General features: G+C 22.4%; 7 protein-coding genes across 7 annotated transcripts; 2 read left to right on the forward strand and 5 right to left on the reverse strand. All coding sequences in view use genetic code 6, as the record gives it.

The window, feature by feature from the left end:
• Positions 1–1,025: 1,025 nt before the first annotated feature.
• TTHERM_001005219 (hypothetical protein) lies at positions 1,026–1,290 on the reverse strand (the record flags this gene model as incomplete). Its single annotated transcript, XM_012796172.1, has 2 exons — positions 1,026–1,160; positions 1,210–1,290. The coding sequence occupies 2 exons, from the start codon at positions 1,288–1,290 to the stop codon at positions 1,026–1,028; spliced, it is 216 nt and encodes a 71-aa protein (XP_012651626.1).
• Positions 1,291–2,607: 1,317 nt separating this feature from the next.
• On the reverse strand, positions 2,608–5,137 carry TTHERM_01005220 (glucosamine-fructose-6-phosphate aminotransferase [isomerizing] protein, putative; the record flags this gene model as incomplete). Its single annotated transcript, XM_001010342.2, has 3 exons — positions 2,608–3,576; positions 4,116–4,542; positions 4,632–5,137. The coding sequence occupies 3 exons, from the start codon at positions 5,135–5,137 to the stop codon at positions 2,608–2,610; spliced, it is 1,902 nt and encodes a 633-aa protein (XP_001010342.2).
• Positions 5,138–9,792: 4,655 nt separating this feature from the next.
• Positions 9,793–11,567, reverse strand: TTHERM_01005230 (MFS transporter; the record flags this gene model as incomplete). The annotated part of the gene is made up of 4 exons (XM_001010343.2): positions 9,793–9,839; positions 9,895–10,614; positions 10,992–11,441; positions 11,492–11,567. The coding sequence occupies 4 exons, from the start codon at positions 11,565–11,567 to the stop codon at positions 9,793–9,795; spliced, it is 1,293 nt and encodes a 430-aa protein (XP_001010343.2).
• A 2,348-nt stretch (positions 11,568–13,915) lies between these two features.
• Positions 13,916–17,886, forward strand: TTHERM_01005240 (transmembrane protein, putative; the record flags this gene model as incomplete). The annotated part of the gene is made up of 3 exons (XM_001010344.2): positions 13,916–14,781; positions 14,936–16,683; positions 16,739–17,886. The coding sequence occupies 3 exons, from the start codon at positions 13,916–13,918 to the stop codon at positions 17,884–17,886; spliced, it is 3,762 nt and encodes a 1,253-aa protein (XP_001010344.2).
• Positions 17,887–18,355: 469 nt separating this feature from the next.
• On the forward strand, positions 18,356–18,918 carry TTHERM_001005249 (hypothetical protein; the record flags this gene model as incomplete). Its single annotated transcript, XM_012796173.1, has 2 exons — positions 18,356–18,727; positions 18,886–18,918. 2 exons carry the CDS (start codon positions 18,356–18,358, stop codon positions 18,916–18,918), a joined length of 405 nt encoding a protein of 134 aa, XP_012651627.1.
• Positions 18,919–19,404: 486 nt separating this feature from the next.
• Positions 19,405–19,761, reverse strand: TTHERM_01005250 (zinc finger, C3HC4 type (RING finger) protein; the record flags this gene model as incomplete). Its single annotated transcript, XM_001010345.1, has 1 exon — positions 19,405–19,761. The coding sequence occupies one exon, from the start codon at positions 19,759–19,761 to the stop codon at positions 19,405–19,407; it is 357 nt and encodes a 118-aa protein (XP_001010345.1).
• A 1,797-nt stretch (positions 19,762–21,558) lies between these two features.
• Positions 21,559–22,698, reverse strand: TTHERM_01005260 (D-beta-hydroxybutyrate dehydrogenase; the record flags this gene model as incomplete). Its single annotated transcript, XM_001010346.3, has 4 exons — positions 21,559–21,812; positions 21,940–22,035; positions 22,095–22,222; positions 22,385–22,698. The coding sequence occupies 4 exons, from the start codon at positions 22,696–22,698 to the stop codon at positions 21,559–21,561; spliced, it is 792 nt and encodes a 263-aa protein (XP_001010346.1).
• Positions 22,699–23,025: the final 327 nt, after the last annotated feature.

The raw sequence follows: 23,025 nt of genomic DNA on the forward strand, positions 1-23,025 counted from the left end.
AAAAATAATAAGAAATTTCTCTGCCAAATTATTTCAACTATTCTGGTTAAATAATCTTAACTGCATATCTTCCATTAATGACTAGATTTTCACTATTACGGTATATAATACTGTATAATATCTAGCTTTAATATCTGAATAAATACATACTAATGCAATACATTTAAAGTCTTATATTTATTTAACTTTGTTTCTTTGAAATTCTATTTCAAAAATATTTGAATAATCCTTCATTTACTATCGTAAAATACCAATAATGATCCATAGAAATAGCTACTTTAGTGTAGACAAAAAAAAATGTAAATCTCCACGTTTTTCTATTATAAAATATTTGTTTTATTTAGAGTCCCCCACTAATTTGCTCTCATATGTTTGATGATAGAAAATACCAATCGAAATTAAAAATTGCTAAAAGGTATTTTAAATAAATTTATTTTATATTTAAAATTTCATTTAATCTTTTCAAAGTTAATTTATTTGTTGCAAATATATAAAAAAGACTTTTCTTAATCATATTTATGTTTACAAGTAAATTTATTCAAATCACAGTAACAAAAATTTTTTTGTAGGTAAATTTGATCTTTCACACTTTTTTAATATTTTTATTAATATTTATTAAATGAAGAGATTTTTTTTTCTTTAAGTAATTTTTTACTGCTTGTATGAAGTAACTAAATAAAAATTGTCTACTCTTTGCAAAAGATATCTTTAATATTTGATTTATTTGCCAAGATCTACATTTTATCAAATAATTTACTTTTAATTTAATTTATTAATTTTAATAAAAAATAATTTAAAAATTATAAATATTAATTATTAAATTAGAATATTGAATTCTTAAAAATAAAATTGACAAAAGAGAAAAACAAACAAGCAACATTTTTTATTTATAAAATTGAGTTAGGAATATTTTTAAATTAAAAATAAAATTTTTAATTGATCATATTATCATTTTTCTGCAATGCATAATATTTAAGAAATTCTGTTTATTTTATTAATTTATATAAAGAAAATTGAGAAATATTTCATTTCTTATAATTTTCATAAGTTTATTAGTTTATCTTGTCATCTAAATGAGAGTAGCTGTCTTTTATTTTTGCAATTTAGTATAGTCTGTTTATTTCAAAGTAGTTTTTCCTAAATTCCTCTACATCTTTACTCTATTTTAAAAAAAAATTAATATTTAAATTATATAAGATTTAAATATACATCCCATATATCTATTTCACCTAGCCTAAAATTTATTATCATAATACTGCTAAGCTCTCGCAAGTTTATATACTCTTCCATATATATATTTACTTTTGTGAATTATTTTATAATTTTTTAATTAAATTTATTTTAACTTTAGAAAATGTCTTAGCATTTAAATAATGTTAATTTAAAGAATTAAAATATTACTAATAATTAGCTAGCAAGATGAAAAACTAAAAAAATAAAGCTAAATACAAAATTTTAATTTTTATTAAAACATTTTAAAAATTTGAAAATTACATTAAATTTAATTTTCAATTTAATAGTAATTAAATAGTTATTGTCAACATAGCCATAAAATAAATATCTTATTTGTTATAAAATAGGCTTATGGTTTTTAAAAAAAATTAAATAAATTTTAATCAAATACAAAATTTGATTTTATTAAAAAAGAATAACTCTAGAAAAAAAAGAAATAGATAAATTTACGCACTAAAAAATGACTTTTCTCATATTCAACTTTTCTTTAACTCTTCTTTTTTAAATAAACTAAATTAAATTAAAAAAAGAGATATAAAAATATATTTCCATAAAAGAATAGTTGCTTTATTTACATTTCAAATATTTTTTTGTAGTTATAAAAATATATTTAAAAAAAAGAGAGTTAAACTAGTATAAAATTTTTGAAATTCTTTAAAAATTTATTTTTTTATGAAGAAATTTTTATTTTTTTTTTCAGATGAATTAATTTTAATTTAATTTAAATAAATTATTTTTGAAATAGGTTTTTGTTTTATGAAATGTAAAGTTTAAACATACATAACTTATTGAGAGAAATTAATTTTTGACTTTTTAGAGAAAATAATTTAAATTAAAACAAAATATTTTTAATTAGATTTTATTTTTTACAGAAATGTAAAGTTTTAAATTCTTATTTTTATTGAGAGAAATACATTTTTCTACTTTTTAATAAAAAAGGTATCTTAGTTTTAATAAAGTATTTTTGAGTTAGATTTTATTTTTTAAGGAAATGTAAATTTAATTCTAATTTTTATAGAGACAAACAAATTTCTCATTTTTTAAGATAAAATAATCTTATTTCTAAACAAAGTATTTGATTTATTTTTTTATTTTTATGGAAATTTAAAGTTTCAAATTCCAATTTTTATTGAGAGAAATAAAATTCATAATAAATGCAAATAACTATTAACATTTGAGATTTTATTATACCTTATAAAAATGATTTTTTTTTTTTTTTGAATGAAAAAATTAAATTGAGATTAACGGAGATATGTAAAATACTTTTAATACATTAAAATAATTAAGTTTATGTTAATTTAATATAAAGTTGATTTATTTTTAGTAGAAGATTTATTAAATTATCCTTTTTTATGGAAAGTCAAACAAGCAGTATCATTTAACAGTAACGCACTTAGCTAAGTTTCTGGGTTTATCAGGGTTTGTTTCTAAGACTGTGCATATTTCGTAGGTGAGTAATTGAAGAGGAAGAACGCACATTAATGAGGATAACATATCTTTTTATTCAATTTAGATAGAAGCATCAACTTTATCGACGGCTAATTTCTTTAAGCAGTTTGTAATAACAATAGTGTAAGCGCCTCTGCTGTGAACTTCACTCAAAGCGAGACTCATATCGTGGTAGTATTCATCATCAAGAATAATAAGAATAACAGCAGTGCTTTTGGGCTTTTCGCAGTTAATTAAAGCGAGAGGACCATGCTTGAGTTCACCAGCAGAGAAAGCTTCTGCGTGGATGTAAGTTAATTCCTTAAGTTTTAAAGCACCTTCTTTAGCGATGGAAGAACAAGATCCCTTACCCAATATAATAATGTGGTCATGTGAGGCAAGATGTTAGGCAATAGGTTTGACTTATTCTTTAACTTAGTAAAGGGTGATACCAACATGGGTAGGAATAGAACGTAAAGATTGGATGAGTAAAGGACGGACTCTGTCATGTAAGTGAGTTTTATTTTATTCTTCCTTGACGCTGGAAATCCAGGCAGCAATCATAATGAGAGATACACATTAGGATGTGAAGGATTTAGTGGCGGCAACAGCAACTTCTCTTCCGCAGTGAACGTAAACACCACAGTTAACAGAGGTAGCAATTTAACTACCAACAGTATTGACAACACCAATAGTGAATAATCCCTTTTCTTAGGCAAGTTATAAGCAGTGTCTGACATCAGCAGTTTCACCACTTTAAGAAATGCAAATCATACCACCATCTTCATCAGGTAAATCGTAAACAGTGAATTCAGAGGCTTCAATGACTTAGCAAGAGTTGAAGCATTTCAATTTCTTGAAGAAGTTGTTAGCATAAACACCTGCATAGTAGCTTGAACCGCAAGCAACAATAACCTTTATATAAGAATAAATTTTAATAATGAGTTAATTTTATTTATTTGCTTGATTAATCGAATTGTGAGGTTAGAAATTAATTTGATTTGAGTAAATGCAGGGGGTTACTTTGCTTTTTTTTATGAATTAATCAAATTAAAAAATTCAGAATTCTTTAATTGTTAATTTTTTTGAGTAATATTAAATTAGGTGAATAATACTTGCTTGCTTGCTTAATTTTTTTAAATATCTTTGAATAATATGTATTTAATTATCTCATTTATATTTCAGTTATTGACAAATCTTTTCAAATTAAATGCTTTTTCTGTGCGAATTTCTTAATTCTTTTTTTTTTTCTTTTACTAAAGTCTAATTTGGGTTCATTCATTAATTTTCCTTATTATTTTGCATTTAAATTACTTTCTTTTACTATTTTTTTTTTTCATTATCTAATAATAGCTTATTCTTTTTTCTACTTAACTATTAAAATTAATTATCACCTTTTTCCTCGTTCGATTACTAGAAAATTAGTTTGTTTGCAAATTTGTTAATTTATTTACCATATTCTTGACATTGGCGATATCTTTTTAGTAGGGTTCAAGACCTCCTAATTTGGGTCTGTTTTCTTGGAGTAAACGGGCACCATTACTGAAGGTCTTAAGGAGAGTTTCGGGTTGTTCGAAGATTTCTTATTCAAAGAAATGTTTGTAGGGAGACTTAGGAGCAATTTGGACTTCATTCTTTTCCTTGATAACTTGAATTCTGTCCTTGTTGTTCTTGTAGAATTCAGACATGTTCTTCAAGTTGAATTCCATAAGTTCACCGTCTTAGAGTAAAATGTAGTTGGAAGTGTACTTTTCGAAAGCAATCTTTTCAGAGGCAACGTAGATGGAATCAGTGGCAATACCGACCAAAATGGGAGAACCATTTCTAGCAACAATTAAACTTTCAGGATTGCACTTATCGATAATGACTAAACCCCATTGACTTTATTTTAATAAAGAAATAATTTAATACAAATACATTTTTTTTTTTTGCTTATAGTTAGAAACAAGAAATTAAAGTAAATTAGTTACCCTTGAAGTTTGTTTTGGATGACTCTTCTTACAGCCTTGAAGGTGGTGAGAGATTCATCACTCTTTAATTCAAGAGCGATCAATTGAGCAATTAATTCAGAATCAGTTTCTGAGGAGAGCTTAATGCCTTATGAAATCAATTCACTTCTGATATCAGTGAAGTTGTCAAGAGTACCGTTGTGGCAAAGCATGATTCTCTAGTCTTGATCAAAGTGAGGGTGAGCATTTTGATCAGTCTTACCACCGCAAGTGGCCCATCTGGTGTGTCCAATACCGATGTAAGAGTTTTTGTGCTTTTGAGGAATGACTTCCTTTAAGACATCGATGCAATCGATTTTCTTGATAGAGTCAGAAGCCAACTTAGTGAGAGTGAATTCAGTTTCACCAGCCTTGATGGAAGCAATACCAGCAGAGTCATAACCTCTGTTTTAAAGAAGTTCAATACCTTCGAGGACAGCGACTTCAGCATCAGTCTTTTGAGTGAGAACACCAATAATACCGCACATTTTTATTGTATGAGTGATTTTTTATGGAAATGGATTTTTTGTTTGTAGAGTTTTTATTGTGGTTTATTAAATTTTTTTTGTTTACAAATTATTATTAGGAGTTACTAGGTCTTGGATTTAAAAAAGATGCCTAATCAAAAATTTGATAAAATATAATTAAAATAGTTAAGATAAACGTGCTTCTCAATTATTAAATTTGAATTGTACATCATTCTCTAAATTATAAATTTAAGAGAATACTTAATATCAAAAACTTTTACGATCAGAAATAATATAGATCGCTATCGCACATTTTAAAGGAGAAATTCTTCACAAATAAATTTGTATTTAGATTACTCATTTAATAATTTGCGCCGAGTCTAATAAATTTGTAAAACATGGCAAATAATATTTATGTTTTGGAGAAATTATTATGCTAACATTTAAATGAATTCAGTTTTCTTTACTTTTTGCAGTTTGTAAGAGTTTATATTACATAATTGCATCATTCTTTCTTTACAAAGTCTACATATTTAAATGAAAAAAATTGCAATTTAAAAGAAAAACCCTTTTTTAGGTCGCTAACTACTAAATACATATTATGAAAATCAAATAATCAATACAGTTAATTGCTATTAATAACTCTTTTTATTTTACTCCAGTTAAAGCAATTTACATAATTTGCTTAAAAGTTTGTCAAGTAAAAAGAATGCGTTTAGCAAAAATTTAGCAAAATATGAATCCATTAAAATTGAAAAAGCAAAAATTTACTAAATAAATCATATTTTAATTTCAATTTTAAAGAGATTCTCAAGAACATTTCTATTTTGTCTAGTTTGATTAGGGAAATTTGATAAAATTATAAAATTAGAACAAAAGTATTAAATTAATTACACAGCGTATAATATAATGAATGAGTTTTATTTATTTATTTGTTTAATGCTCGCAATTATTAAATAAGGGATCATTATAATAGTTAAGCTATTTTGATTACCAACACCAAAACATAAAACAAAATGCCATACAAATTAAATTGAATGCTAATCACTTGTTTAAAGAAAAAGTTAATTCAATATCTTCTATTTTTGTTGAGCATTTACGCCACCCCATATACAATTAGAACTAAATTTATCAACATTCTAAAATTAAAAATTAGAAAAAAGTTAAGTATTATTAAATTTGAGAAATTATCTTCAAAACTATTTTTTTAATCTGATTTTTCTCTACCATAGACAATCCCTTACCAATTACTTTATTATTTTTGTATTCTTAAAGCCTCTATAATAAGTTTTTATTATCCAATCCAAAATATGTTGGATTTTAAATACCGATTCGAAAAATTTCTATATTCTTACCTCTAAAAATTGAAAATTCTAGCAAATCAAGATATTTTGGTAACATTTTTGGTAAATCAGAAATCTCAAAAGATTTACCTTTCAGATTAGAAATTTATTGTTAATATAGAAAAATTTTGACTTCTGATAAGATTTAATAGAATACATTTTTATTTCATCATGTTAAAGGAATTAAAAGATTTTCTATGAGAGTTAAATCCCAAAATATTTGAAATTACTATTCTCCATTTAAAATATTTTGATGTATAATCATTCTTCAATATTTGCTGCTATGCATCAGGGAAAAAAAATAAATAAATAAATTGTGGTAATATACAAATTATCTGACTAAGATATAAAATTTTATGAAAGAATAAGACCATACAAAATATGTAATTGGATTAATTTAATTTGTTATTTTGTTATATTTTGATATTTTTATCACATTATTACTTCAATATCATAATTAATTCACATAAAGCAAAAAACTTACCTCCAAAAAAAATCTTCTACGAATTCATCAAAAATCACCACCTATCCACATTATTAAAGCTATTAGCTTCCCTTATTTATACAATACAAAAATAAAGCTTTATTTTAAGAGTATTTATGTGAGAATGGATAATGCGTTTATAAATATTTCTAAAAACCTAATAAAAAGTCTAGATTTTAATCAAATCAAGTTTATCTGAAGCGTTTACTGAATTGTTATTTTTGTGTGATTATTTACTGTATTCATTTTTACAAATTTATTAATTTGAATAAGAGTTCATTAACAAAGCCATATCATTAAATTAACAATAGTAATATACTTAACGTAGAAATGAACACGCAATCATAGGTTATTTTTTGTTACTAGAAATTACTATTAATCCAGTAAATATTCTGAAAGTTGCAAAATACTTTCAAACTTTTATCACACTTTAAATAACAGTGCAATATATTCTCAAATGAATAAGCACAAAAAAAAATCTATTTTGCTTAATGTGAATAATTTAGATAGACAAAGCCTATATATTTATATATAAATTTACTTTATTTAAATGCATAATTTTTTCTACTCCTAAAAGTAATAAATTTTTTTAGTAAATTTTAATCCATTAAATGGTTCTCTCAACAAAAATCTTTTTCATTTAAAAATAGATTTTAAGAAAGATTTATTTAAGCACCTAAATAAAGTAAAATTGACTATTCCATTTCATAATATCTTAAATAAAAAAGATATGCTAATTACTTATTATTGATATAAAAGAAATACTTATTAAATACTAATCTATTTTTTTTCATATTTACTAAATAAATTTCTAGAAATTAAAGAAATTTTACTGTTGTTATATAAATTGTGTTTTTACTTTTAAATGCTACCTAATTTTATTTGCTAATGTCTTTACTGGTAGACTGATATAATATTTTAATTTAGTATTACAACACCCTTATATCTTTATTTATTCTGATAAAATTAGAAGATTTCTTACTTTTTACTGAAAAATTTCACAATATTTTGGTTTCAGTAAATTAAATTAGTGAGAGTAGTATTATACTAAAAAAGGTAATTTATTACATTTAAAATTAAAATTCAGTAAACTATTAATAGTATAGACTATCTTATATATTCACATATATGAAGTCTTTTTAAAAAATTATTTTATTATGGTTCAACTTACTTTTAATAGTTATTAAAACAAATCATTTAAATTATTTGAGTAATATTATCAATAAATATTTAAGGGACTGGACTTCTTTCAAAATATATTCGATTAAAATATCTAAATATGATAATTTAGAATAGCTTGCAATAGCTACTTTGTACTGACCTAATTATTTGATTAATCTTATTTTTTAAAATATATTAATCATTTTAAAATGTTACTGGATTATTTTTTAATTTATTAAATAAATAATCTTACCTAAATTTAATTTATCCTGCAAATTATAAAAATTTATAATAAATTTTTAATATTATTTATTTAAGCATTAATTATTCTAAGCTGAGTGGTAAAATTATAAATTCTACTATAAATACTTCATTAATATTAAATAATTTAGCTATTATAAATAATTTTATGATATATAAAGATAAAAATTTTCATTAGGTGTTGTTTTAAGCTATTTTTGAATTTACTGAACTAATATATTCGTTTTGAAATGTTAAATCCTAAAATAAAAAACTCATTCCACTTATTAAAATATATGTAATCATTTTGCATTAAAATCTTAGTTTTTATTAAATAAAGAGAAGAGGATTATTATTCTTCAAAACATCATAATGCAATATTTTTAAATAAACTCAAGCCATATGCAAAAAATTTCATGATTTGTTTGATGTTCATAATTTTCTTGTAAATTATTTAAATATCAAAAGAATTTAAAAAGAAATCCATAATAATAAAAATAAATTTTAGAATTTAATTAATATGTGCTTTGTAATAAACTTTTTTTAATATTTTAATTTGTTAATTATTATAAAATATATTTCTAAACTACTCCAAATTTGAGAAAACCTAATTTTTTAATTAAAACCTTGATTTTCATAAAAAGAGGAGTATTAAAAATTGTAAAAGCATACAATCATTAGTCCTAATAAAATTTAAATCATTTATAAACAATATTTTTGATAGAGTTGTCAAAGTCTCAAATTCATTATGAATTTTTGATGACACTTTTTTTGTAATTTTAAGATCTGGATAATTGAGAAAATCGTCAAAAATAATTATCTATCTATCTCTTTTCATTTTTTACTGTTGACAAATCTATACTATTGTTTGTTTTGAAAAATTGAACTGCTTATAAACTAAATATATTTATCATAAATTATATTTTTATTATTAAAATTTATCATAATTATTACTTTAAATATATAAAATAAAAATAGCTAAACTAATTTATTGTTAAATTTTAGATATATTTTAAATACATTTTGTAGAAACATTTTTAATTATTTTCATTACAATTAAATATTTTTAATTTAATTAATTTTAATTTTTTTGGAAAATTTTAATTAAAAAAATTATGCAAATTTTAACTGAGTTCTAATCTTTTAATTACAAAAGTTTATTTTTCACTCAAATTCTTTTTAAGATTCTAAAAATTTTAAAGGCGTTTTAGAATTAACATAACCTCCTCTTCTCTTATCATAGAAAAAAGTAAAAATTGAAACAATTAAAGCAATTATGAATACTATCAGATATGTTAAAATATAGCTATTACTTCCTGAGTTATCATCTTTCATAAGGAAACTGCCTAAATAAGAAAACAAAGACACAACTATGATTAAATTAAATAATATTTATCATATTTATACTAAAGTTAATTAACATTTAATAAACTAAATAATATATTTTTTCAATCATATAAAGAGTATTTCAAAACACTCCAATAAAAACTTCTATCTTAAATTTATGTTAAAAAATTTAAATTAAATTAAATAAGTATGATAAAAATTACAAGCACCTCTAGTTGTAAAAGCAACTCCAAATCCAGTACTTAAGAGGTTTTTTTGAGTTATAAAGGGCAAAGTGGGATATAAATATGCACTCATTAAACTTAAAAATAACCCAAAAATAACAAGTGCAATCCAAACGTATGCACTGTTATAACCTTAAGGAGCTATTAAAAGCAATAAAAATGATAAAACAGCAAAAGAGCTGGTAACAATCATCATGATTAATCTTTACCCAAATTTATCTGCCATTATTCCTAATAAAGGAACTAAATATGCTATATAGTATGGTATTGAGAGCATTTCTCCTGCTAATGTTTTATCGATTTAGAATTTATGAATAAGTACACTTTGCAAATAATTTTATATTGCAATAAAGGCTCCAAAAGTCAAAGGACTAAGTATTGCAAAGCACCAGTAAACACCATAGAATTTTTTGAAGTCACTAAGTTTAAATTTGTATTTTTGAATTTAATTTTTGTTTTATAAATTTTTTTCATAAAAGTCTGCTTTTTTTTCCAAAGCAAAAATAAAAATTGAAGAAACCAAACTAAATAGACAGGTAACCATACCAATTAAGAATGGTAAAAATAAACCATTAGATTTATCATACAGCATAGGATATAGTATACCTGAAATAGAGGAAGCAACTTTACAAAATAAACTGTTTATAGTGAATGTTCTTGCAAGACCCTTTTACCTGTACCATTTACCGAGAATGCATCCTAATAAATTTAAAATACAAAATTAATAAATTTCAACTTATATAAAAATATTTATTTCTAATGAATAGCAATTAAAAGAAAATAAAATTTTTTATTTATTTAAAAAATGTTAATCATAAATTATCATATGTATGTTTCTTCCTTTATTTTTTATTCTATAAAAAGTTGATTTTTAGTTTTAAAAATCAAATAAATTAATTCTTTTGGTTACTGTAAAATAGATTTTGGGACTAATTTAATTTATTGTAAAGGATTATTAAATATTTATTGAGTTATTTCTAATATATTGAATAATAATTTATAAAATTTCTTCATCAGAAATAATTATAAAAGAAATATTTTGTAACTAAAGGAAATGATTTAATTTTGGTTTATACCTTAAGCTATAGTTTAGGAGTCAGAGGAAATAGCAAGCAGTATCTTTCCACTTATAAGTAAACCAAAAGATTAAAGAGAGCCCGCAGTAGTACACATAACCATACTGATAACAAGTAAGCAAGAAGAAAGAATTAATCCGTTTCTAGCTCCTAAAGTATCTAAAGCAGGTCCTATTATCAAAGAAAGAGGTATACTGGGGAGAGTTGGAATGAGGACGAACATTTGATATTGAAAAGAGCTCATACCCATAGATTAAACTAGTTATTCTTTTATACCAGATTAAAAAACTTAGTTATAAAATGCCCCAAATAGGACAGTACTTATGAATGGAAGCATCCATAAACGTTTCTAATCAATAAATTTATTTTCTAAATTGATCTATTCATTCTAAGAGATGGTTTCTTTGAATGAACTTTGAATATCTTAAGGAAGAATTATAGAAGCTGTACCTAATTTTTAAGTAAATATTGAATTATCAACAAAAACTAAAATGCTTTACTGTTTGTTGAAAATTTTTCTTTTGATTCATCTAAGAGAAGGGGTTAAACTTTTAACAATTCTTCTTTTTCAGACATTTACCTGAGTTTTCCTTAAAAATATAAAATTATTTAATTAATTTTATAAAAAATTTGAATATCTTTGAAAGATAACAATATTTAAAAATAATTACTTTAAAAACCATTAAATCTTTTTATTATTAGTTAATTTAATATAATATTTTTTTATTTCATAAAAAACTAAACCAACATTTTTATTAATTTTATTTTAAATATTTTTCTATTCTTTTTAATTTATTTACTGTAAAGGTTCATATATTAAGGCCGGTTTTTTTAAAAAAATTTTAATTTAGTTTAATTAAAGCGCCCTAAGTGAGATATCTAAACTGAAATCTAGGTGGCCTTAATATTTGAAATTTTATAGTACTTTTATTCCTTTTTATGTAAGTTATTTTGTCATTTTTGAAAAAAAAGTGTTAAAAATAACTAAATAACTCAATATTATCTAAAATTTATTTTAATTGATTAAAAAATATTTAAAAAAAACATATTTTTAATAATATAAAATAAGATTAATAATTTAGTTTTATACTTATTAAAAGTAAGTACTTTAGTGATGTTAGAGACAAAGTTATTTATTGATTAATAAATTTTATATAAAATATATATTAGATATAATTCCATCTTAATTAAACTCAGCAAAAATGATATTTTTGTTGTATCGATAATAAATCTAATTAAGCAATTAAAATTTTATATTTTAGTCAATATTAAATTATCTACCAATATAATTAATAAATTGTGTTTTTTATTCTGATCTAAGATATTCTAAAATAATTATTTTAAGCTAATATACAAATTAAAAAAGTATTTTAGACTAAATTAAAATCGCGATTAAAAAACATTTTAAATAGAATTGAATTTTTTAAATATCCAAAAAATTTGTAGTAAGTGAATAAATAATCCAAAATATCTTTATTAACAATTTTTTATAGTAAAATGTAAAAAATAATTAATAATCTATCTTAAATAATTTCATGTTTTTGACTTAAAATAGAATTTAAACTAGAATACTACTTATAAATCTTAAATTATATTTTTTTAAAATCAATTATAAACAAGAATTTCATAATTTATTCTTTTTTTCAAGTCAAACAATAGCTAATAAGGCATAATTAAAAACAAAAAAGTTTTTTTAACTAAAAATATTTAAATTTAAATTAATATTTTTAAATTAAAAATAAAGCATAATTTAGACTAAAATTAAAAATATTAAAAAAAAAAGAGAGAGATATAAATTAAATTTTTAAATGTAATATTTAATATTCAATAATTTTAATAATTTATTAAATTATAGTAAAAGAGATGAATTATTTATTTTAAATTATTCTTAATTATTTAATCAATTCTTTTGACAAATAAGTAACATACTCTAACTTTTTTAACATAATTTTAATGAATTTATTTAAAAATAAAATTTATAAATAAAATAATTCAATCTTTTTAATTTAAAAAATAAAAACCTCCAATTTGTCTTTTAACAGATTATTTAGTTTTAATTTACCTTTTTTACAATTTTTCATTTGAAAAATTTAATCCGGTATTTAATCTCTGCTTATTCGTTAAATTATTAAATGAAAATATACTCTCAAATATGTTTAAATTTTTTTTTTAATTTTCATTAAATAGACTTTTATTTCTACTAAAATAAATTTATTTTGCAAATTTAAAAAAAGTGATAAAACTTAAACAATTAATTATACTTAAAATTTTTATATTTAAATAATGAAAATATAATTAATCATACTTGAATTATCAAACAAATAAAATTTCTTTTTATTTTTAGCATATCAGTTGGAAAATACGATAAATAAAAAAAGTTTTTTATTTAAATAACCTAAATTTTATTTATTGTTGTAAAAAGAAGAAATTATTTAAATTTTGTATCTTTACTGTAATATTTAGAAAAATCGGATCTTTTTTTTTGTTTGTTAACTTCAATTATTTTTATAAACACTAATAAAATATCTAAATTCTTTTATTGTTCTACATTATGACACTGAAACAGCTATTTCTTACAGTTAATCATTTAAAATATCGATAAAGACTAAAAATGTAAGAAGTATTCAGTGCAAAATAAAAAGCTTATTTTAAGTTGAAAATTATAAACTAAAAGAACATAAAGATAGTATTGTAAGAAGAATGGAGTACGTAGGATTGATTTCGTTTACTTTAAATTTTAAAAGTAGAATAATGAATGAATGATTTTTAAACAATGCAAAGGATAAATAAATATACGACAGGTTGATTTGATAATTATTTTGAAAAATATTAAATTAGTTTCTAATTTTATAAAAATTGATTAAAAAATAATAATTTGTTTATTGATAATATAAGATAACTTTAGTTTGAACAAATCTGTAATTATGACGATTATCCTACAACTGATACTTTTATTTTTTTTTAATTATGCATTATGTCAAAATTATCAAATAAGCGACGGACTCTCCTTAGCTGAAATAAATGATTCTGTTAAGTGGTTTTAAATTCAAGCTGGGAATCCATATGTGAGAAAGTTTGTGTTAAATGATGATATTGTTTAGGCTTAGAAAATAAACAAAAAAAACAAAGTTAATGTATTAGAGGGATTATTTATTGCATAACCATAAGACCCTAAAGAAGACTTAATGATAAGTGTAAATGGAAGCTAGTTTTAAGGAAGAAAACCTTCAATATTTATTTAGTATCAGCTAGAAAACTAAGGATATTTATGTGGTGAAGGTTCTACAATATGTTTTATAGAAAAAGATGTGATTTAAAAAAAACAAAAAATATATATAATTATTCAATGTTCAGACTCCTGTGAATTCGAAATACTAGTTTAATACCAAATAAGCAAAGAAATTATATAGAGCTAAAAGTAGTTGGTATCTATGAATTTTAGAGAATATATAAAAAAATTATATTTTATGCTTAACTTAGGCAGCGCAAAAATTAAAGGATTTATATTAAAAGTTGTTATTGATTCAGACTTAGAAGGTACATTCGATATGTATATCTTTTAAGGTAGTAAATACTAATCTATAAATGATGCTTTATAAAATACTTAGGTTACAAGCTCTTTTGGGAAAATAATCAGGATTGAACCAGATTAAGGATTGACTAGTCTTCAGGACTATACCCTAGTACTAAGAAGCTAGCAAAATATAAAATTCATGATTACTGTAGATTATATTTATTACAAAGAAGAAATAGATATTACTTTAAACAACAAATTTAGTTACGCTCTAAAGTAATTTAATTTTCTTTTATTAATTGCTAAACTTACACTATTCCTATTTTTGTTTATTTGATTATTTCTCACTTTTGATTTGTAATTTAATTAATTATCTCTATTGTTCAATTCCATACAAAATAAATCTTCTAACTTCAATTAATAAATATAGTGAAAATGAATAAGTATTACTAAAAGCAAATTGTGGTGATAGTAGCAATTTGAAAAGCTCTGTATCAATTGATTTATAAGTACATTAAGGAGAAGGGGAGATTTATATAGATTCGACTCCAAAAAGTTAAATTGAATAATACAGATTTTAAAATTCTGTATCTAGCTATTAAACTTACACTTTAGACAAGAAATACTTTGTTTAAAAGAATACCAAAGAACCTCATTTTTATACTTTAATTAAAGCATCCAGCAATTTTTCATTTACCATAAAAATCTATCTTAGCGATTTGAAATAAAAGAAATCACTAGACCTAAATAATTTGTAATACTTAATGTTTTAACCATCAAGCGAATTAAAGTATATTACTTATGATTTACAGTTTAATTTGACAAAGCAGATATAAATTTAGCTGATCCTTTAAGATTTAAATTTAAAAGCCAAAAAACCTGGTTCGATTAAATCTTTAGAAATGATAGTTAAAAATTGTGAAGAAAGTGTAAAAACAAAGTAAAAATGTAAAATAACCCCAGAAGAAATTTCTAATTACTCCAAAAATAATTTCACAGATACTCAATTTATTCCCATCATATAATCTATAGATGGATATACTACTAAATGCACTCTGACCACAAATGATTATCAATATAATTAAACCAGTGAAACAAGGCGCAAGACTAACAGATACTATTCCATAGCTATAGCTATAGCTTAAAGTGAATTTAAAAACAATAATTTAACGATGTTCAGCTTACAGACTATAAAGTAGTACACCTTGGATAAAATTTCCTAATTCAATGATGAGGAATAACAAATCAATAACTTCTAAAAGAAATTTTATTATTTTAGAGTAAAAAATTAATTCATAGAGCCATTAAAAAAATCAATAACCATCTACGTCTAAACATAATATGGATGCATAGATGTAGAGACTTCGTTAGACAATCTACTAACCAGTGATTCAGAAGCAATGACATTCTATTCAAGCTAGCCTGTTGTAAAATCTAGTAGATATCAATAAGTTTCATAAACTTCTTCTATAATTGATGAATATTACAATTAATTTTCATTAGACATTGATGGAGATTCTTATAAAGATGTCTTTATTTCGGTAAAAGGTAAAAGTGACTCTATTTATAAATTTTTCATATATTCTTAAGAACAGAGTTCACCTACTTTTGGTAACTTGAGAGCTATTGGAGATAATCTTGACTATGGAAGAGTCTATGAAGATAAACTCTACGATGTTTCTACAATGAATACACTTAATATGTATTTTCCTCAAAACACATCAAATATTTTTATTTATTACTTTATCGACTACACAGATCTCAATATTGAAAGAGTTAAGAAAGACATTAAAGTTATGTCTCATTTAAAATAAAGAAAAAATATTAAAATAACACCAACAATTAAACTAACTGACTTGCAGACAGGCTCTCTAGTATAACAAGATTAGTATAAGGTCCTAGAAATTAATGATGGTTTGATCTACATTGAAACTAAGAATAAAAAATAGTAATATTACCAATTAGATATCCTCAATAACTATTCTACTAACTACAACATATCTATATACTATTCTATTTTGTACACATAGAGCAATTACTACTATCTCAAGCCAGGTTTTAAGTACTATTTCACAGCAGATGATAAAGCCCCTTCATAAATTGCATTCTTCTATGCAAGAGCAAATACAACTATTTATTTTCAGTTATTTGCATGCAACGGAACCTTTACTTTCAAATGTAAATTCATAAATTTAGTTTTTATTTTATAGTAATTTTTATAATTTAAAATTAGAATGGAGTTAAAAGAAGAAAAATTTTTCCTAAAATATAAATTTCACTCTTGAAAATCTTTAGAACTTGAGCATTTTTATTGACAAAAGCGATTATTATTATTTCTAATTTGATTTGATGAAGCCTCAAGAGTAAGGCTAAGTTATCTTGAACTTGCATATGTACTACTAGGATGAATACAGTCCGTATGATTTGATTTAAGTTCCAGATATTTAATATCAAGTTAAATAAGATAATGATTTTCTTAATATAAAATTTAATTATTTGGCATTGAATAAAAGTGTTGTAGAAAATCTTTCAGAACAAATATTTACAGAATCTCTTCCATCTATTTAGGACAATACGACATAATCTTAGAAACAATAATACATACTAGATTTTGCTAATACAAAAGCTTTGAAGAAATAAATGAGTGATTTTTCTTCTGTTAAAGTGATATATTATTTTTAAATATCTAATAATCAATCCCATATTAGTTATTGTAATCCTTGCTTTTCGGTTCCAAGAACATACCATAGCTTTTATATCATGTAAAAAAGAAGCTTTGCTAATTCAATAGAAGAAATTAACAATTTTAAAATTTAAAAAGCTGATATATTAAAAGCAATAAAAAAATACAATCCTCTATAAATCTTTAGCATAGAAGACTCAATTAAAAATTCAACTATAAGTACGGAATTATATTTCAGTGTAATGGCTGCACTTGAAATAAAAGATAATTTAGGATAATTGTCAGAGAGCTATTACTATTTGTATGATAGATAAAAAATAAATCTAACTTATTTTAATTAAACTTAAGTTCAAAGCAATTTGAAAGAATAACAACAAATTAAGACATTTCACTTGGCACTGATAATATGCATCATAGTATTCATAAGTCTCCTATTAATATCTATAATTTGCTCCTATAGAATTTTTAGAAAAGGAATAAATCTTCCTTGCTCTTGCTTTATGTAGCAGGTCTATACTGATATTCCAGATTCAGATAGTTAATCCAAAAAAATTAAAGTTAGGAGACTTTCAAACTTAAATAATTTAGATGGAGCATTCAATTAAAAAGTTAGAGAAAGCATTTAAGAATTTCTTGATGTTAAAAAAAAAACTCATAAATCATTCACATCTCCACCTCCTCCAACAATTGAATAATGAACTAATTAACAATTAAAATAATTTAAAGTAAATATATCCTACCTCTAAATTCTAAAAAAAATATTAAAATCACAAATAAATAAATCTTTGATCACTAATAGTAAATTATTATTTTCTATTACTTATAATTAAAAATGTACAATAATAATAATTATTAATGCAACAATTAATCAATGCGCTTTAAAAAAATAATAATAAATAAAAATATGAAATTGGGTACACGGCGTCAGATCAAAATTTTATTCCAAAAACCTTAAAATTTTTGAAAAAATAATTTTTTTATCAATTATCAGAATTTTCCAATATCCAATATTTTTTCAATTTTCAAATTTCTTGAATAGAGTATCCTCCGCACATAAAAAATTTATTAATTTATCAATTTCCTTCTATTAAGTGCTAATTTAAAAATAACACTATTTATATTATTGCACACAGCAAAAAAAGAAAACAGCGACACAAAAATTAAGCAATGGATGTTGTTAATTAAGAAAGAATATATAGAATCATTAGATTAAATACATGTCTTATACTCGCAATTACATCAGAAAGACAATTAAAAATTTATCATCATAATGATTTTGATGCTCCATTAATAATATATAATTTTCCTGATTAAGATATTGAACCAAAAGAAGCTATACGTATTAATCATGATGATTTCGTTATTTGGGCAAGGAACAAAAATAGATTATATTTTTTCAGATTAATACACAATACTAATATTGTAAGAATAATATTAGAAAGATCAATAAACCTTTATAGAGAATATTAAAATTTCTGGAAACATAATAACAATAGTATTGCTGGTCTTTATTTTTATGGTTAAGCGAGGTGCTGGAATGTAAAAAATTATAAGTAATTCACTTATTTAGATGACACTTTCCCAACGCATTATCATGGAATAACCATTAACAATAAATATTTTTGTCTTTACTCAAGTTTTTTATAAATTAGAAACAGATTTACTTAAAATGTTGATTTTTACTATTATCACAATAGTTATATTAGTGTAATTAAGAAGTGGGATAATGAAACTATAATATTTGGAATGGAAAATTGTTTAAAATTTTGGCATTTTCCAACGATAACTATAACAAAAAGATTTAATGTACCAAATAAACATGTTATAAAATTAAAAAAGATTAGTTATAAAATACTATTATCAGGATAAAATGATGGTTAAATAATATTTTGGAATATAGAAACATCTTAAGCAATTTATTAATTCACACTTAATGAAAATAGATATTGCAATATTGAAGTACTTCGTAAATAAAATAAAATAATATACGGAGACTTCAGAATTCTAGATATTTTATATGATTGAATTATTATAATATATAATAATAATTGTAGGATTTAATATTAGTTATTTATAATAAGTGATATATAAATATTGAATTTTAATATGAAATTAAATTATAAGAAAATAATAATTAACATATAGAATATTTCTATTGTTAATATTTATATAAATATATGAAATACATTATAATTATAATTAGAGATTTGAGATAATCATGATAGATATGAAGGTCCGCATTTCTTTGTACATCTAGGACAAAAAATATTAACATTAAACCAGAAACTCCAGCATGAAGAGCATGCTTAATGTCCACATGGCGTATTTATTTTTGGATCTAATGGTTTTTTATAACATATAGAACAATTTGAATTATCGCTATTATAGTAATCATACATGTATTTTTGTTTATCTTCTTCAGTTTAATAAAATTATTAAAACTCACCATCCTTTTCTACTATAACTATACATTAGTTAATACTTTAATTATTTTATTCTATGTTCAAATTTAAATTGATTTTCAATTTATTTTTAGAAGAATCTTCATTTAATGATTTTTTTGTATTTTACATTATTTTTTTCTTAAATTTTATGAATATATGAGATCAGAATATTTTTTTCCTTTTAATAATTTTTCCTTTTTGTTATTGAAAATAGAGTTTATATTTTTAAAGAAATAAATAGGTCCTGAAAAATTAAGGTAATTATAATAGCAATAATAATTATAAATATTCTAATCTCCATAAAATTACAATTTTTTATTATTTTCTAAATTCCATAATTAAAAATTTAATTATTAAAATAATTTGATAACTTCCTTTTATAAAATTAAATTATTGAAAAAAAGTAGCTTTTAATAGCTGCAATCTCATCTACTATTATTTTGAATATTTTTTACCTTCTTTATGCAATCTATTGGTGCTACTACTACAATTTCAATTTATTTGAATAATATATGCTTAATTTTTTAAAATATGGCAGCTATAAGGAAAAATTTAAAACTTCATATAAATTTATGAAAATAATGCTGAGTTACCTTAATTTCCTCTTTATTTATACCTTTATTGTTAAAAGTAACTTAGTTGAGAGTATTTGATAATAAAATAATTACTTTTTAATTAATAAATCATAAAAATTAATAGATGAGCTCACGATTTATAGTATTATGAGCAGTTTCATTTTTTTTCTAATATTTTTACAAGTTAATGTGTAGACATGAATATATTTTAATATATATTTAGTTTGAAAAGAAAAATCAGCATCAAAAGACTCTAAAAAATCTGATTGCCTCATCAAAAATAAAATTTTTAAATCCTAATTCAAAATTAAATAAATGCAGATAGTGTAGATAAGAACTATCTAATGCAAAGTAATTTTCTTGTATTTAGGTAATAATGTTTTTCAATATAATAAAAAATGTATATTTTTAAAAAGTTAAAAATTTATAATTTAAAAAAAGAAAGAAAAAAAAACATATTATCTATTACTAAAATAAATTTATACAATATCCTACTTAATTTGAAAGAAAAAACTCAAATAAAACTGATTTCACAATAAGAACCATCGTTAATCAATTTTATTTTAAATAGTTTTTTTCTGCTAAATATTATTTAATAGTAAAGCATATCTTAAAAATTTAAAAACTTAAATAAACAATATTAATAAAAAATAAAAGATAATTTTTTTGTAGAAAAATATAAAATTTTGTAAATAAATAAATTATTTAAGTAAAAAAAGGTATCATCAATTACAATTTTAAAAAATGAATTTAGATAATATTTTTTCGAATTTGATTGATAAATTCAAAAAAAACTTACATCTAAAACAGTCATAAAAAATATATCATTTATTATAATTTATTTGTTAATCAGGAATATTTAAATTATTGTTATCACGCTTTATTTAATCAATTTTATGACAAAATATACGCATTATTAATTAATTATAATATAAATTTTGTCAAATTATAAATTTAAATAAAATTTAGACTAAATAAAACTTTAGGCTTTTAAAAATAGTTAGACCAAACTTCTAGAATTTTCAATTAATTTACTTAATAAAAAAATTCAAATCACTTTTAATATACAATAAGTAGAATACACAACTAAAAGTATGATTGATTGATTGACTGTAGTTTAGCTTGTTAAATGTGTTGACAAAAGCAATTAAAAACAAATATTTTAAACAGGTTAACTAATTAAGTAAGTAAAAATGAATTAATGAATGATGAAAGCTTTAAATGTCTTGATACTAGAATATGTAAGATATTATATAAGTTTCATACATTAATTTAATACTTTATTGGTATGTAAAATATTTTAAGAGTGTTAATAAATAGTTATAAAGTAAGTTTTATTGTATTTATTTGATCAGATAGCAACCCAACCACCATCAACACAAATAGCTTCACCTCTAATTTCAGAAGCAGAGTCAGAGCAGAGGAAGAGGGCAGTTTCACCAATTTATTCAGGTCTAACGAATTATTGAGAGGGTTGCTTTTCCTTAAGTAAAGCTTTAGCACCTTCTTCGAAAGTGGTGTTATTCTTTTAGGATAAGGCTTCAATTTATTTCTTAATTAAGTCAGTAAGGACCCAACCAGGGCAAATGGCATTGCAAGTTACACCTAAATTTTTATAAATAAATTATTGAATTAACATATTGCTTCATATTTGGTAATAAAATTTTCAATAGCTATCTTTGAATATTTGCTTATACTTGCTATTTTTAGTATTTTTGAATAAAATAATTACCAGTTTGGGCATTTTCCAAAGCAACAACCTTGGTCAAACCAATAACACCGTGCTTACTGGCAACATAAGGAGCCTTGTTGACTGAAGCAACCTTACCTATTGTTTTAAATTATAACGAATTAGAATAAAAGACCTAATATATGATTTTTATTTACCATGTACTGAAGCAATGTTAATAATTCTACCCCAGTTTCTCTTTTTCATGTGAGGGATACAGTATTTAATGGTGTAGAAGTTAGAGGATAAGTTTAAGGCAATAATCTTTTCGTACATATCTTCAGGCCTTTTTATTATGAAATATGTTTAATAATAAGTTGAAGACAAGTTATTTTCAATTTTATTCTGAAAAATATATTTTAAGATAGTGATGCAAATACGTTTTTAGCAAATTAATGGTCACTAAAAGTGAAATTTATTTATATTTTAAATGAATTTTATATCTTACATGTCTTCAATAGGGGTAACGTGTTACATACCAGCATTGTTGATGAGGATATCAACTCCACCGAAAGTTTTATTGACGTGTTCGATCATTTACTTAATTTCAGTAGGTTTCATTAAGTTGTAGTTAGCATAGATGGACTTAACCTTGTAAGTGTTTTCGATGTTTTGTCTGATTCTTTCGATTTCATTGGCATCACCAAAACCATTTAAAACAATGTTTGCACCAGCCTTAGCTAAGGTGTGAGCACATGCAAGACCAATACCACTGGTGGAACCAGTAATCAAAGCAACTTTGTTGGAGAGATTTGCTAACATTTATTTGTTTTTACTTTTTTTATGTTTTTTTTTAATTTAGGAGAAGTATATATATCCTTAAAGTTTTTATTTATTAAAAATTATTTTGAAATTTATGGATTGAAGAAAATTGTGATTTCTATTTATACAACTCGCTCTTTGATAGTACTTTTGTAATTAAATGATGTTAAATTTTATCAAATAGAAGAATAAAAAATTTACGACGCCTTGATATGAAATAAAGTTTTCAGTGAATTCATCAGATGATAAATGAACTAAGCATATTGAGTTACTTATTTAAAATGCAAATTCTTAATTTCTGAATCAAAAAGGTTTAGATCCTTATTG

This window comes from Tetrahymena thermophila (genome assembly GCF_000189635.1).
Source record: "Tetrahymena thermophila SB210 genomic scaffold scf_8254757, whole genome shotgun sequence".
In the NCBI taxonomy this organism is placed as follows: Eukaryota; Ciliophora; class Oligohymenophorea; order Hymenostomatida; family Tetrahymenidae; genus Tetrahymena; species Tetrahymena thermophila.